The 14,319-nt window shown below is 39.4% G+C and overlaps 1 protein-coding gene across 1 annotated transcript in view; it reads left to right on the plus strand.

The window, feature by feature from the left end:
• Positions 1-14,319, plus strand: part of HEPHL1 (hephaestin like 1) — a gene marked incomplete at both ends in the record, with an annotated part of 61,887 nt that overhangs the window by 19,281 nt on the left and 28,287 nt on the right. The window contains 5 exons of the mRNA XM_081063745.1: positions 2,031-2,285; positions 5,019-5,187; positions 11,072-11,211; positions 11,381-11,512; positions 12,988-13,199. Coding sequence (XP_080919871.1) covers positions 2,031-2,285; positions 5,019-5,187; positions 11,072-11,211; positions 11,381-11,512; positions 12,988-13,199 — 908 coding nt within the window. The remainder of the gene's footprint in view (positions 1-2,030; positions 2,286-5,018; positions 5,188-11,071; positions 11,212-11,380; positions 11,513-12,987; positions 13,200-14,319) is intronic.

Here is a 14,319-nt window from a genome sequence, read left to right on the forward strand (position 1 = left end):
GAGAAAAGAGAATGAATCATATAACAGTCTGTCTTTTGCAATCTCTCGCATTATCCAGGAACCATTTTCTGAGCAGCTGCTAAGTTTCAAGTATGCTGTGCACAGAGTTTAAATACACACTTGTGAATTTGTTTCCCAGACATTCTTTAAATCAACATTTATTGAGCATTTACTATGCCCCAGACTGTGTATTTGTTGAAAGTAGCAAATTTCTATAGTTATCCTGATAGTTGAGACAGAACATTTACCTATCCCTGAGTAGTGGCTTAATGCAGAATTTTAGGATTTGGGGATTATTAGGCATCTCATTCTATTTTTTCCCTAGAGAGTTCTAGTGAACATAAAGAACATCTTCAATATAAACAACCACCCCATGTCATTCATTGACAAGTTCCCTCCGTCTTTGCTTGTCTATTTCCCAGAATCATCCTAACTGAGACAGGCAATGTAGTCATAAAATCATAGGAGAGAGGAAAGGAGCTGAAGTTCATCTGACTTCTCCAATTTTACAGATGGAGAAACTGAGGTCAAGAGACCATCAATGACTTGCTTAAGGTCAAAGTGTGAATTAGTGCCAGAGTTGCCTGAGAGACCCTGAGAGTGAAATCCCATAGCAAATAAATTTAATTTATTTGTGTTTGATTCCATAGCACATCAAGTTGTGATTGTCAATATACCGACTCTTTCCATTGTATTGCACACCTGCTCTTTTCCTTCCAAGGATGTTTCAGCTGCTTGGAAAATATTTCAGGAGGAAAAGAAATAAGGAAGAGGAGAAAAGGGAGGGAGGCAGGGGGAAAAAATGAAGACTGGAATAACAGAAGACTTAAATTCAAATCGTTGCTATGACCAGTTAACTTTTATCCCTGTTCTTTAGAAAATGGGTGTGGTGATCTCAAATCTTGCTTAAAACTACTTGCTTAAAACTACTAATTGTGATGACCAGTTAACTTTTATCCCTGTTCTTTAGAAAATGGGTGTGGTGATCTCAAATCTTGCTTAAAACTACTAATTGTGATGGTTATGACTCAGCTACCCAAATAACTCCTCTTACTCTTTTGGATGAAAATACATTTTTAAAAAATGAGCCTGTATGCTGAAGTAGGTGTTTGCAATCAATCCTTCAGACTGGCAAATGAGACCTAACCAAGTATAGAAAAAAAGTAACTTCAAAGAAAAAAACACACAAACAAACTAGTCTATAGAGATGCACAATCATCACGAGGTTTATTGTTACACTTATTTAAAGTTACTAAAAATGACAGAATTAATTGTACTGTCCCAGTCATTATTATCTTAGTAATGATAGCTTTTTAACTCAGTTTGAATTTAAGAAACCCTAAGTCAAGTTCCTTTTCTGCACTTGGTTAAATTCCAACTGCCATTTAGATAATTCAAAGTATTAGGTCCCAGACTTAAGGCGTCAGCCCAGTCAGTAAGATTGTTTCCCAGCAAGACCTAGTAAAAAACGTTTTTCATCCCTGCTTTTAAGCTAACAAAATATGTATCTCTTATAAGTCCCTTCTAATCAGTCCCTTTCCTGTCTATATTGTTGCATGATTTTGTCATTTGAATTAAGTAGCTACTATGTGCAGCTTTTCTGCTAGGTCCTGAGAGCTGTAAGAGGAGGAAAAAAGGGTTTCTAGTTGCAAAAACAGAGTTGGGTGGGGAAGGCAAATTTGCAAATGAAGGATTGGGAAAAAAAGAGGCAGAGCCTCCTGGAAGTAGGAGCAGTGCTCTGTTTGTTGCTGATCTCATTGGGTCCACACAGCAGCTCCCAGGCTGTTTTTAGTGTGTGCTGATTGTCACTTTTATTGAGTGCTTTTCTTCGCAAAAGACCAACACCTTTCATTCCTTTCTGGGACTATATTTATGCGTATGTGAAAGGAGCCGTGCTTTTCTGCATGAGAACATTACAATCAGTGATCAGCGCTGATTTTCCAGTTGTGCAAGAGTAGGAGCCACCAACTTTCTGGTCCTGCTCACCTCTGCAGGGAAGTCTCTTCCACTGGTGTGCTTCTGTCTTTCAGCTCTCAATGGATACCTCTTTGGAAACTTCCCTGAGCCTGATATGTGTGTTGGGGAATCAGTGTCCTGGCACTTATTTGGGATGGGGAATGAAATAGACATCCACTCCATCTATTTTTATGGTAACACCTTCATCAGCCGAGGGCATCGGACGGATGTCGTCAATCTGTTCCCCGCCACCTTCCTGACAGCAGAAATGACAGCTGAGAATCCTGGGAAGTGGATGATTACCTGCCAAGTCAGTGATCACCTACAAGGTAAAAGGACAAAGACCAGTGGGAAGATGCTTAGCGTGGAACAATTAGACCACACGGTCAATGGTGCTCATTCAGTGACTCTGTTAGATAGATTCTTGTATGTGTTACATTTAATTAAATATTAAACACATAGGAAAATGTACAATGCTTATTTGGCAACAGATAAGCCTTGATCCCTTCCCTATGAACCAGGTGAAAGAAATGATGAGACAGTCAAGGAAACTACAATCTAGTAGTTAGACACAGTGAGACACTTATGCAATGAGTAACATTTGAAGCTAAATGATAAATGCTCTTTGGGTGCCATAGTCACTTCTCTGGGGCAATCAGAAAGGCTTCCTGAAGAGCTGGCTTGTAATCTCAGCCTTGCAATACAGGTAGGAATTGAATAGGTAAAGAAAGGAAGAAAGGCTTTCCAGGCAGAAGAAGCAACATGAACACAGGTTCTATATGAACAACTGTAAATAGTGTAACACATTTTTAGCATTGGAAAGGTAATCTGGACCAATCCCCCATCCAACTCTTGAATTTCCTTTGGAACATCTCTTTTAAGTAATTATATTATAGCAGCCCGTTTTAATCTCTGGGTTGCTTTATTACAATGTTCTTCCCTATGCGGAGACAAAATCCAATGACAGGTGCACGATAAACATTTGTTGACTTAAATGCCTGTTGAATGACTTGGTCCTGGTTCCTTGGGACCATATAGACTGGGTTCTACTGAGCTGGACTCTAGGCTCAGGCCAGAAGAGTGATGAGAGAGAAGCCTGGAGAGGCAGTTCAGCCCCAGTGGGAGCAGCTTTGAATGGCAAGGCTAAAGAGGTGGGACCCTGTCTGGAAGGCAATAGTGAGTCCTTCCAGAGATCCTTAGGCACGCTGGTGACATAATCAGTGCAGTGACTTAGGAAGATACATATAGTATCTGTGTGCAGAAAGAATTCAGTGGAGAGATTCCGGCCACCGGATGCTAGTTAAGATGCATTGGAAACATTAGAGTTATGAAGTATAAAAGGTCTGGCCTAAAATGGTAAAAACAAGAATAGAAAAAGAAAATATGTCAGTGGGATGGACACAGAAGAAATTATGTGATTAAACGTGAGTCCTGACTAACGACGTACACACAGGCACTATTAGCAGTACAGAAATGCAACCCTTCAGGGCTGCTTTGATAACACATTCTTGTTCCATCAACCTTAAGCAGCCAATTGCAGCCTTAGTCAGCTGCTGTATTCCAGCTGAATTCAATTCAACAGATGTTGAGTTGATCAGTGAATATGTACCAGATAACTTTCAGGGTATTTGCCTTAAAGATGAACAAGATAAGTTTCCTATTCCCCCTGCCACCCCTCCCAGCTTTATTCATATATAATCAAAAATAGAAATCATGCATATTTAAGATGTACAACTGGATGTTTTGATATATGCATACATTGTGAACTGATCATCACACTCAAGATAATTAACATAACCATCTCCATACATAGTTACCTTTGTGCGTATGTGGGAGGCACGGGTGGGAATTCTTGACATCTCAAGGAATACCAAGTCTCAGTTATGCCAGATGAATGAATTCTGGAGATCTAATACATGGTGACCACAGTCAACAATACTGTAGTGTATGCTTGACATTTCCAAAGAGGGTGGATCTTAAGTGTTCTCAACACAAGATCCCTACTCTTAAAGGGCCCCATGCTGTTAAATCTCAGAAGGAACCAGTTTTAAACTCACATTAGCAGCCATTTGAGACTGGTAAGATTGCTAAGCTTGGCTAGTAGTTGTGGACATGAACTGGTGTTTACAGATTGCTAAAATACAACACTTCCTAAATTGTCCATGCCTTCAGAGAAAAATTATTGTTAAAAAATTAGAAAGTACATATAATTTAATTTTTTAAAATTGTTAACTTATTTTTATTATTTTTAAAAAATTATTTATTTTTTCAGTTACAGTTAACATTCAATATTATTTTATATTAGTTTCAGGTGTACAGCAAAGTGGTTAGACATTTATAAAATTTATAATTTAATTTTAAAAATCAGTAATGCCATCAAGATAGAAAAGTATCACATTTTGATGAATATCCTCCATCACTATTTTCTAGACCTTTACCTAAATGCATATATTATTTATAAAATACTGCCTTGTAGCTTATTTTTTCCACTTATTAATATACCAAAAATATACTTACATCAGTGAATATAGAGCTACTTTGTCATTGTTAATCCTGCCAGTGTCCTTTATAAGGAGATTACAATTCACTTAACCAACACTCTATTGCTTAACGTTTATATATTCCCCCCATTTTTTAGCATTATCAACAAAACTGATAAAATCAATTTATAGATAAGTTTATACTTTTTCTGACGTTTCCTTAGCAAAACTCCTAGATTTGAAACTCCTGGGTCAGAGAGTTTGATTTTCTTTTTAAGTTATAGACATATATTGCCAAATTCCTTTTTAAAATGTGTTTGTCTTCTCCACACTATCTGACTTATTTCACTCAGAATAATACCTTATAGGTCCAACCATGTGATATATACACAATGGAATATTATGCAGCAGTAAAAAAGAACAAAATCTTGCTATTAATCCTTTACTTTGAACTTTGTTGATGGTCTTATTGTCTGTACAAAAGTTTTCAAAGTTTATGAAGTCAAATTTATCAGTCTTTTTCTGTATGATTTCTTTTGTGAGCATTTATATTTTAGCTGATGGTTTTCTTCTGTTCTGCAGCTGGTATGCTGGGGCAGTATAATGTTGGTTACTGCAAAAAGCCTGTTTCACACCCCAAGATGAAAGGACAACAGAGGCGCTACTTTATAGCAGCTGAAAAAATTCTTTGGGATTATGGTCCTCAAGGCTGTAACAAATTCACTGGTCTTCCCCTAAATGCCTCTGGCAGGTAAGCTCTTTTTGCTGATGTTTCTAAGCCTCTCATAAAGGAACCATCTATTAGACTTTTCCCTGTGATCTCATTTGTATCCCAGACACAGCTCTTATGAGAGCGTACTACATAAATGGTAAAATGACACCATTTAAGGGGTTCCGAGCCCTGGGTATACTGCTGAGAATTGGAAGACTATTTAGTGCTTTGTGATTTGCTGGCTAAATCAAAACACTATATTCATTCATTCATTCATTCTCTCACTCATTCATACATCAAACATTTCTTGAACACCTACTATGTGCAAATTGCAGTGCTAAGTGCCATAAGACATACTAAGCTGATGGGGAAGAGAATAGGTCTTTGCACATATGGAGAAGACAATTTTGAAGATGGAATAAAACAGGACTCTCTTTCAATCAAGGAAACTTACTCTTTTTAGTTCAAGTTGATGTAAGTTATGCCCCCTTACCTACAATTCCTTTCCCTCCCTATACAGTAAAATGTCATTTTCCTTCAAAATCTAATGTCACCTCTTACCTGAGGCCTCCTTGACTCCTGAATCATAGTTAATCATTTTCCTTCTGGGTTCCCACGGCATAGAGTTTTTTGTGTTTTTTTAAAAGATTTTATTGGGGAAGGGGAACAGGACCTTATTGGGGAACAGTGTGTACTTCCAGGACTTTTTTCCAAGTCAAGTTGTTGTCCTTTCAGTCTTAGTTGTGGAGGGTGCAGCCCAGCTCCAGGTCCAGTTGCCGTTTCTAGTTGCAAGGGGCACAACCCACCATCCCTTGCGGGAGTCAAATCGGCAACCTTGTGGTTGAGAGGATGCGCTCCAACCAACTCAGCCATCTGGGAGCTCAGCGGCAGCTCAGCTGAAGGTGCTGTGTTCAGTCTTAGTTTCAGGGGGCGGAGCCCACCATCCCTTGCGGGACTCGAGGAATTGAACTGGCAACCTTGTAGTTGAGAGCCCACTGGCCCATGTGGGAATAGAACTGGCAGCCTTCGGAGTTAGGAGCATGGACCTCCAACCGCCTGAGCCACTGGGCCGGCCCCGGCATATAGCATTTTTTGAATTGAATCAAACCATTAAGTGGATGTGAACTCCTGTGACTTCTTATTGTAGAATCATATGTAATGATGTCTGTGAAAGCATTAAAAAATGTACAGTGTAATACCAAAATGTATTGCTATTACTCTATAATTTGTTTTACATTTGAGGGAATATTTTTAAAATTCTCTTTGCAATCAATAAGATACGCTTTATTTCTTTCATTGTAAATTCTATTAATTCATTTGTTCTTCCACAAAACTGATGCACTTGAACCTTGTCTAAAGAATTTGTGTGAACAATATGTATAAACTCTGTTATCAACATTCACTATTAATGAGTATTTCTCCATAAAGAGAATAAGCCTTGAAAATTATGTCTTAGAAGCCTTCCAGAATTCTTTAGCACATTATAAAATATGAAATATTAACCTATATTCAATTGACAGTTAATATAATATATGGAGACACAACATACTAACTGACATGAGAGATGCAAGGCGGTCTAAGACAATATTCCCACACTCAGGTGGAGAAAGAACCTGTATGCACAGAAGAGAAATAACTTTGTAAGTTACAAATAGGATTAAGATGAGGTGCCCAGACCGTGAATTCTCAGGGCATGCAGAGAGAACTAAGATAGCCAGAAACACTTCACAGAGGAAGCAGAACCTAAGCAGGGTCTTGAAGAATGATAGAATTTATACAAGTGAATAGTGAAAAGAGGAAACTTTAGATGCAGGGGTTAATGGAAAGTGCCTACCATGTAGGGGAGAGTGATTAGATCAGAATGACTGAAGTGGGGGATTTGCATAGAGCAATAGGAAAAGAACTGGGGTGAAATACACTGCCTATCAATTGCAGAGGTCCTGTAATCCTCATTTGATTGGCAATTAGAAACAATTGAAGATTTTGCAGCCAGTAATTGCGATGAAAATGACAATTTTTGGAGAATAATGTTATAGTCGTGTGTATGCTGAGAAAAAGTGAGCCAATGTGAGAGAGAGGATGGATGGAGAGTGTGCAGTTAGAGGTTCATAAAATGGTCCAGACACAAGATGATGAGGGTATGAACTGGGGTTGTGGCAGTGGGAAGAAAGGAAAGGAAAAGATGGCAAAAAGGTGCAGAAAACGAAGGGTGCAATAAGAGCTTGCAAAGAAAGGATGAACAAGATAGAGGGGTGAAGCAAAAATAAAGACAAAGAGACAGCCTGTAAGACTGCAAGAGTGATGGTACCACTAACAGAAATAAGATAACATAGAGTTAGTACTAGTCAGAATTTACAGTACTGTGTTTCACAACGTTGACTTTTATTTCATGTGTATAGCTTATGTGATAACTCTCCATTAATTAAACTGTTTGATTAACTAGACACTCCATTCCTTAATAATGCCAGATATTAGAGCTTACTATATGCAGAGACTATTCACACTGGCATCAGCAAGAGAGGGAGGGCTGCCTATTCTGCAAAGACACCAGTTAGCTCTTTGTTACTTTATAGGACACCATTCTGGGACTCCAGTATTGGTAAGTAAGGAGTTGACCTGTGCCTTCTTCTTCAGTTGCAGGATTTCTGGGGAAGAAAGTGCAATGGCTAAGAGAGAAATGAGCTTGGGCATATCCAGCTTCTGAAGACTTTTAAAGCTGGTTGACTATTCCTGGGGAGTTTGTTGAAGCCTTTGTTATCTTTTTTTTTTTTTTTTTTTTTTTTTTTTAATTAATTTTATTGTGGTGACAATTGTTAGTAAATTTACATAGATTTCAGGTGTACAATTCTGTACCACATCGTCTATAAATCCCATTGTGTGTTCACCACCCAGAGTCAGTTCTCCTTCCATCACCATATATCTGATCCCCTCTACCCTCATCACCCACCCCCCACCCCCTTACCCTCTGGTAACCACTGAATTATTGTCTGTGTCTATGAGTTTTTGTTTCTCATTTGTTTGTCTTGTTCTTTTTGGTTTATATACCACATATCAGTGAAATCATAGGGTTCTCTGCTTTTTCTGTCTGACTTATTTCACTTAGCATTATTCTCTCGAGATCCATCCATGTTGTCACAAATGCTCCTATATCATCTTTCCTTAACGCCGAATAGTATTCCATTGTGTATATGTACCACAACTTCTTTATCCATTCATCTATCGAAGGGCATTTTGGTTGTTTCCATGTCTTGGCCACCGTAAACAAAGCTGCAATGAACATTGGCGTACACGTGTCTCTATAGAGAAATGCTTTTATATTTTTGGGGTAGATACCCAGGAGAGCGATTGCTGGGTCATATGGTAATTCTATTCGTAATTTCTTGAGGAACCTCCACACTGCCTTCCATAGCGGCTGCACCAGTCTGCATTCCCACCAACAGTGTATGAGAGTTCCTTTTTCTCCACAGCCTCTCCAACACTTGTTACTATTTGTTTTGTTGATGAAAGCCATTCTGACTGGGGTGAGGTGATATCTCATTGTGGTTTTCATTTGCATTTCTCTGATGATTAGCGATGTTGAGCATTTTTTCATATGTCTATTTGCCATTTGTATATCCTCTTTGGAGAAATGTCTCTTCAGGTCCTGTGTCCATTTTTCAATTGGGTTGTTTGTTTTTTTGTTGTTGAGTTTCATGAGTTCCTTGTATATTTTGGATATTAGCCCCTTATCAGAGGAACTGTTTGCGAAAATCTTCTCCCATTCAGTTGGTTGCCTCATTATTTTGTCAATAGTTTCTTTTGCTGTGCAGAAGCTTTTCAGTTTCATATAATCCCATTTGTTTATTTTAGTTTTTACTTCCATTGCCTTTGGAGTCAAATTCATAAAATGCTCTTTGAACCCAAGGTCCATAAGTTTAGTACCTATGTTTTCTTCAATGCAGTTTATTGTGTCAGGTCTTATGCTTAAGTCTTTGATCCATTTTGAATTAATTTTGGTACATGGTGACAGATAGCAGTCCAGTTTCATTCTTTTGCACGTAGCTATCCAATTCTGCCAGCACCATTTATTGAAGAGGCTGTCTTTCGTCCATTGTATGTTTTTAGCTTCTTTGTCAAAAATTATCTGTCCATATTTATGTGGTTTTATTTCTGGGTTCTCAATTCTATTCCATTGGTCTATGTGTCTGTTTTTCCGCCAATACCAAGCTGTTTTGATTATTGTAGCCCTGTAGTACAAGGAAAAATCAGGGAGTGTGATACCTCCAGTATTGTTCTTTTTTTTTAATATTGCTTTGGCTATTCGGGGTCTTTTGTGGTTCCAAACAAATCTGATGATTTTTTGTTCTATTTCTTTAAAAAATGTCATTGGGATTTTGATGGGGATTGCATTAAATCTGTATATGGCTTTGGGTAATATGGCCATTTTAACTATGTTGATTCTTCCAATCCATGAGCACGGAATGTCTTTCCATTTCTTTGTGTCTTCTTCAATTTCTTTCAAAAATGTCTTATAGTTTTCAGCATATAGGTCCTTCACATCCTTGGTTAAGTTTATTCCTAGGTATTTTATTCTTTTTGCTGCAATTGCAAAAGGAATTGTTTTTTCTATCTCTTTTTCTGAGATTTCATTGTTGGTATATAGGAAAGCAATGGACTTTTGTACGTTGATTTTGTAGCCAGCAACTTTACTGTATTCATTGATTGTTTCTAATAGCTTTTTGGTGGAGTCTTTAGGGTTTTCTATATATAGCATCATGTCATCTGCAAAGAGTGACAATTTAACTTCTTCATTCCCAATTTGGATGCCTTTTATTTCTTTCTCTTGCCTGATAGCTCTGGCGAGGACTTCCAACACTATGTTGAAAAGCAGAGGTGATAGGGGACAACCTTGTCGTGTTCCTGAACGTAGAGCAAAGGGCTTCAGCTTTTCACCATTAATTATGAGATTAGCTGAGGGCTTGTCGTATATGGCCTTTATTATGTTGAGGTATTTTCCTTCTATACCAATTTTATTAAGTGTTTTAATCATAAATGGATGTTGTATCTTATCAAATGCTTTTTCTGCATCAATTGATAGAATCATATGATTTTTGTCCTTTATTTTGTTTATGTGATGTATCACATTGATGGATTTGCGAATGTTGAACCATCCTTGTGCCCCGGGGATGAACCCCACTTGGTCGTGATGAATAATCTTTTTAATGCATTGTTGTATTCGATTTGCTAGAATTTTGTTTAGGATTTTAGCATCTGTATTCATCAGAGATATAGGTCTGTAGTTTTCTTTTTTTGTGTTGTCCTTACCAGGTTTTGGTATCAGGGTAATGTTGGCCTCATAAAATGAGTTAGGGAGTACTGACTCTTCTTCAATTTTTTGGAAGAGTTTGAGCAGGATTGGTATTAGATCCTCTTTGAAAGTTTGGTAGAATTCACTGGTGAAGCCATCTGGTCCAGGACTTTTGATTTTGGGAAGGTTTTTGATGACTGATTCAATTTCGTTACTGGTGATCGGCCTGTTAAGATTTTCCAGTTCTTCATGATTCAGCCTTGGAAGGCTATATGTTTCTAAGAACTTGTCCATTTCTTCTAAGTTATTAAATTTGGTGGCATATAGTCCTTCATAGTATTCTTGGATAATCCTTTGTATTTCTGTGGTGTCCGTGATAACTTCCCCTTTTTCATTTCTGATTTTGTTAATTAGTGTCTTCTCTCTTTTTATCTTAGTGAGTCTAGCCAAGGGTTTGTCGATTTTGTTAATCTTTTCAAAGAACCAGCTTTTTGTCACATTAATTTGCCTTTGTTATCTTTTCTGGAGAGACGAGTGGGTGAATGGGCTAGAGATCATAAAATGAAGCTCCATAATTAACACATTTGGTGGATATGCAGAAATGTGTCCTCAGTCGGGTTCCTATTTTTTCCACAGTGACTCTGAGTTCTACTTTGCACAAGCAGACAACAGAATAGGAGGAAAATATTGGAAGGCTCAATACGTGGAGTATGTTGATGCAACTTTTACTCAAAGAAAGAGACTCTCTGAGGCAGAAGCCCATCTTGGAATTCTTGGTAGAGTAAAACCATCCATCATGTTTTGAACGGGATGGGGGTGTGTGTGTGGATGTTTTAGCGGGTCATGTACTCGTACATCTACATGGAATGATTCTTTTCTTGACCATAATTACATCTCTCTGACTATGTTCACCCCCTTCTCTCTCCTCTTCTTGATATTTTTCAGGCCCAGTCATCAGGGCAGAGGTGGGCGATACCCTGTTAGTGACTTTTGCCAACAAAGCTGACAAAGTGTACAGTATTTTGCCCCACGGTGTGGTCTATGACAAAGCCTCTGATGCAGCCCCCAACATAGATGGTAAGTCTCAGCCTACGCTTAACGGAGGAAGCAGGTGAGTGTACAAAGGACTTAGACCTGGACAGACTAGGTTCAAATCCTGGTCCCTTCACTTCCCAGCCCAGTGAGCTTGGGCAATTATTTCAATTTTCTAAACCTTATTCTTCTCACCTATCAAATATAGATAATGACTCTCACCTCACAGGGCTTTGGGGGAGGGATGGAGAGAATTCAGCCCAGGTCTAGCCCAAGGTAGGGTCTTAGGAAATATCAATTCTTTTTCTTTTCTCTCAGTAATGTAATTAATCTCAAGTGAGCTATTTTCACCGTCACCCCCACTTCTTTAAGATGAAGAGTTTTCTGCTACAGGTTGCATAGGATTCTTTGGGGGAAGGCTGAAGGGAAAATCTGGTTTCCAATGTTTTGTTGACATCCAAATCTTACACATGGTCTTTGTTCTGTATTTATTGACAAATGTTTATTTTAAACCAGTATCATGTGCTTATCCTCATCTCTCCATCCATCACAGAGCAGGTTGCACAGGCTCTGTATACATAAGAAAGGCAGCTTCTGCCCAGTGGCTCAGGAACTACCCTTCCATTCATGATGCTGCGCTTAGGAAACTCCTTGTTTCATTGGAAGCCTTCCCCATCACCACAGCTGATATCATGGCTGCCTAGGCTACTTCTTCATGCCCCAGTGAGAGGCCAGGACCATCTAGAGTAGGCTTTGTGGTGATGGTGAGGGGACAGAGGATGTAGGAATGGAAGTAGAATTCCAGCAACCCCTCCCCTCACTGCCCAGACCTATCCTCAACCTCTTCTACCGCAGTATCTCCTATACCGGCACTCTCCTGCTTGGTCAAAATGCTCACCATGACTTTTTCTGTGTGTGCAGAAAGAAGACCAGTGACAGCCCAAATATCTGTATTTTCTACTGTTAAACTCAGCAAACTTACTGCACACATTTTTGCAAAGTTCTGGACAAGATGCAGAGTCTCTGGCCTCAGCCTAGTAGGAGAGATTCAGTGTTCATTTGTCAATATAATGTGAAAGTTAAGTGCACAGTCTTTGGAATCAAACAGTCCCGAGTTTGAATCCCAGATCTGCCATTTACCAGCTTAGTCAGCCTGGGCATTCACTTCCTTCCTTACTCTATCTTGTAGTTATTTGGGTTATTTCCTAGTTCAACCATCAAGATTTTAAACTCTTTAAAGATAAGTCTCTTACTTAACTTTTTGGGGTATACTCTGCAGGGCCAAGTGTAATATATTCCACAGAGAAGGCACTCAATATTTTATGGGTTTACATTTAACCGCTAAATGGGCAACTATCACTCTTAATATATTCTAAATCTGATATTTGATTAAGAAACAGTATCTATGAAGATGCTAAATGTAATCTATTAAGTATACAATCCTTTGATATAAGCTTCTATCTCATGAAACAGCGGACTGTGACAATGGCTTTGAGTAATTGTTTCATTTATCTCCTCAGGATTTCTGAAACCAGGGGCACATGTTAAGCCAGGTGAAACCTTCACATACAGGTGGACATTGCCTGAAAGTGTAAGCCCAACAGCAGATGATCCTCCCTGTCTGACCTATCTTTACTTCTCAGCAGTTGAGCCAATCAAGGACACCAGCTCTGGCCTTGTAGGGCCTTTGCTAGTCTGTAAAAAGGGCGTTCTTGATGATGATGGGACACAGGTAGGTCATCAACGGTCCACTCAGGATTGTATGGGAGAAAGCAGTAACCTGGCTAGAGATACATAGTACTAAAGAGTCAGTAACAAAAAGGAATTTCTTCCCCTTCATCTTGAAATTGACTTCGGTATAATGGGAATTGAATTGTTTTGTAATTTTTTTCCAGATTTTATTGGGGAAGGGGAACAGGACTTTATTGGGGAACAGTGTGTACTTCCAGGACTTTTTTTTTTTCCAAGTCAGGTTGTTGTCCTTTCAATCTTAGTTGTGGAGGGTGCCATTCAGCTTCAAGTTGTTGTCCTTTCAGTCTTAGTTGTGGAGGGCGCAGCTCAGCTCCAGGTCCAGTTGCCCCTGCTACTTGCAGGGGGTGCAGCCCACCATCCCTTGTGGGAGTTGAACCAGCAACCTTGTGGTTGAGAGCCCACGCTCCAACCAACTGAGCCATCTGGGATCTCAGTGGCAGCTCAGCTCAAGGTGCCGTGTTTAATCTTAGTTGCAGGGGACGCTGCCCCCCATCCTTTGCGGGACCTTGCGGGACTCGAGGAATTGAACCGGCAACCTTGTGGTTGAGAGCCCACTGGCCCATGTGGGAATGGAACTGGCAGCCTTCGGAGTTAGGAGCATGGAGCTCCAACCACCTGAGCCACTGGGCCAGCCCTGTTTTGTAATTTTAAGATCTGATTTTCCAAAGTTACAGATGCCCACCAGATACCCAGGATTTCTGCTTCTTGTGGCTGGGATTTGGTGGGTATCTCCCTGTGCATTGCTTTGATTCTGGAATCTTCTGAGATCCACGTGGAAAGCAAATTGGGATCCTTTCTTTTTGGACAAATTTTCTCAAACTTGGCCATCCATTAGAACAACCCAGAGACCTTTTAAACATCTTTTATTCAGGGGCTCCAGGCCAATTAGATCTGAATCTCCAGGTGATTCCCAAGTGCAGCCAGGGTTGAGAACCACTGTAACTCACCACTGTGAACTGGAAGCTGATCACTATGGCTGAAGGAATAAGAAAGCATGCCGTTAACTTCCAGCAAGTCCCACCTTAGAAACTTGGATGGTTGCGCTTATTAGTGTGGCAAAGCATAGCATTCCAAGCTATGTCTGCATGATATTAAACACA

Source organism: Rhinolophus hipposideros (genome assembly GCF_964194185.1).
Source record: "Rhinolophus hipposideros genome assembly, chromosome: 10".
Classification (NCBI taxonomy): Eukaryota; Metazoa; Chordata; class Mammalia; order Chiroptera; family Rhinolophidae; genus Rhinolophus; species Rhinolophus hipposideros.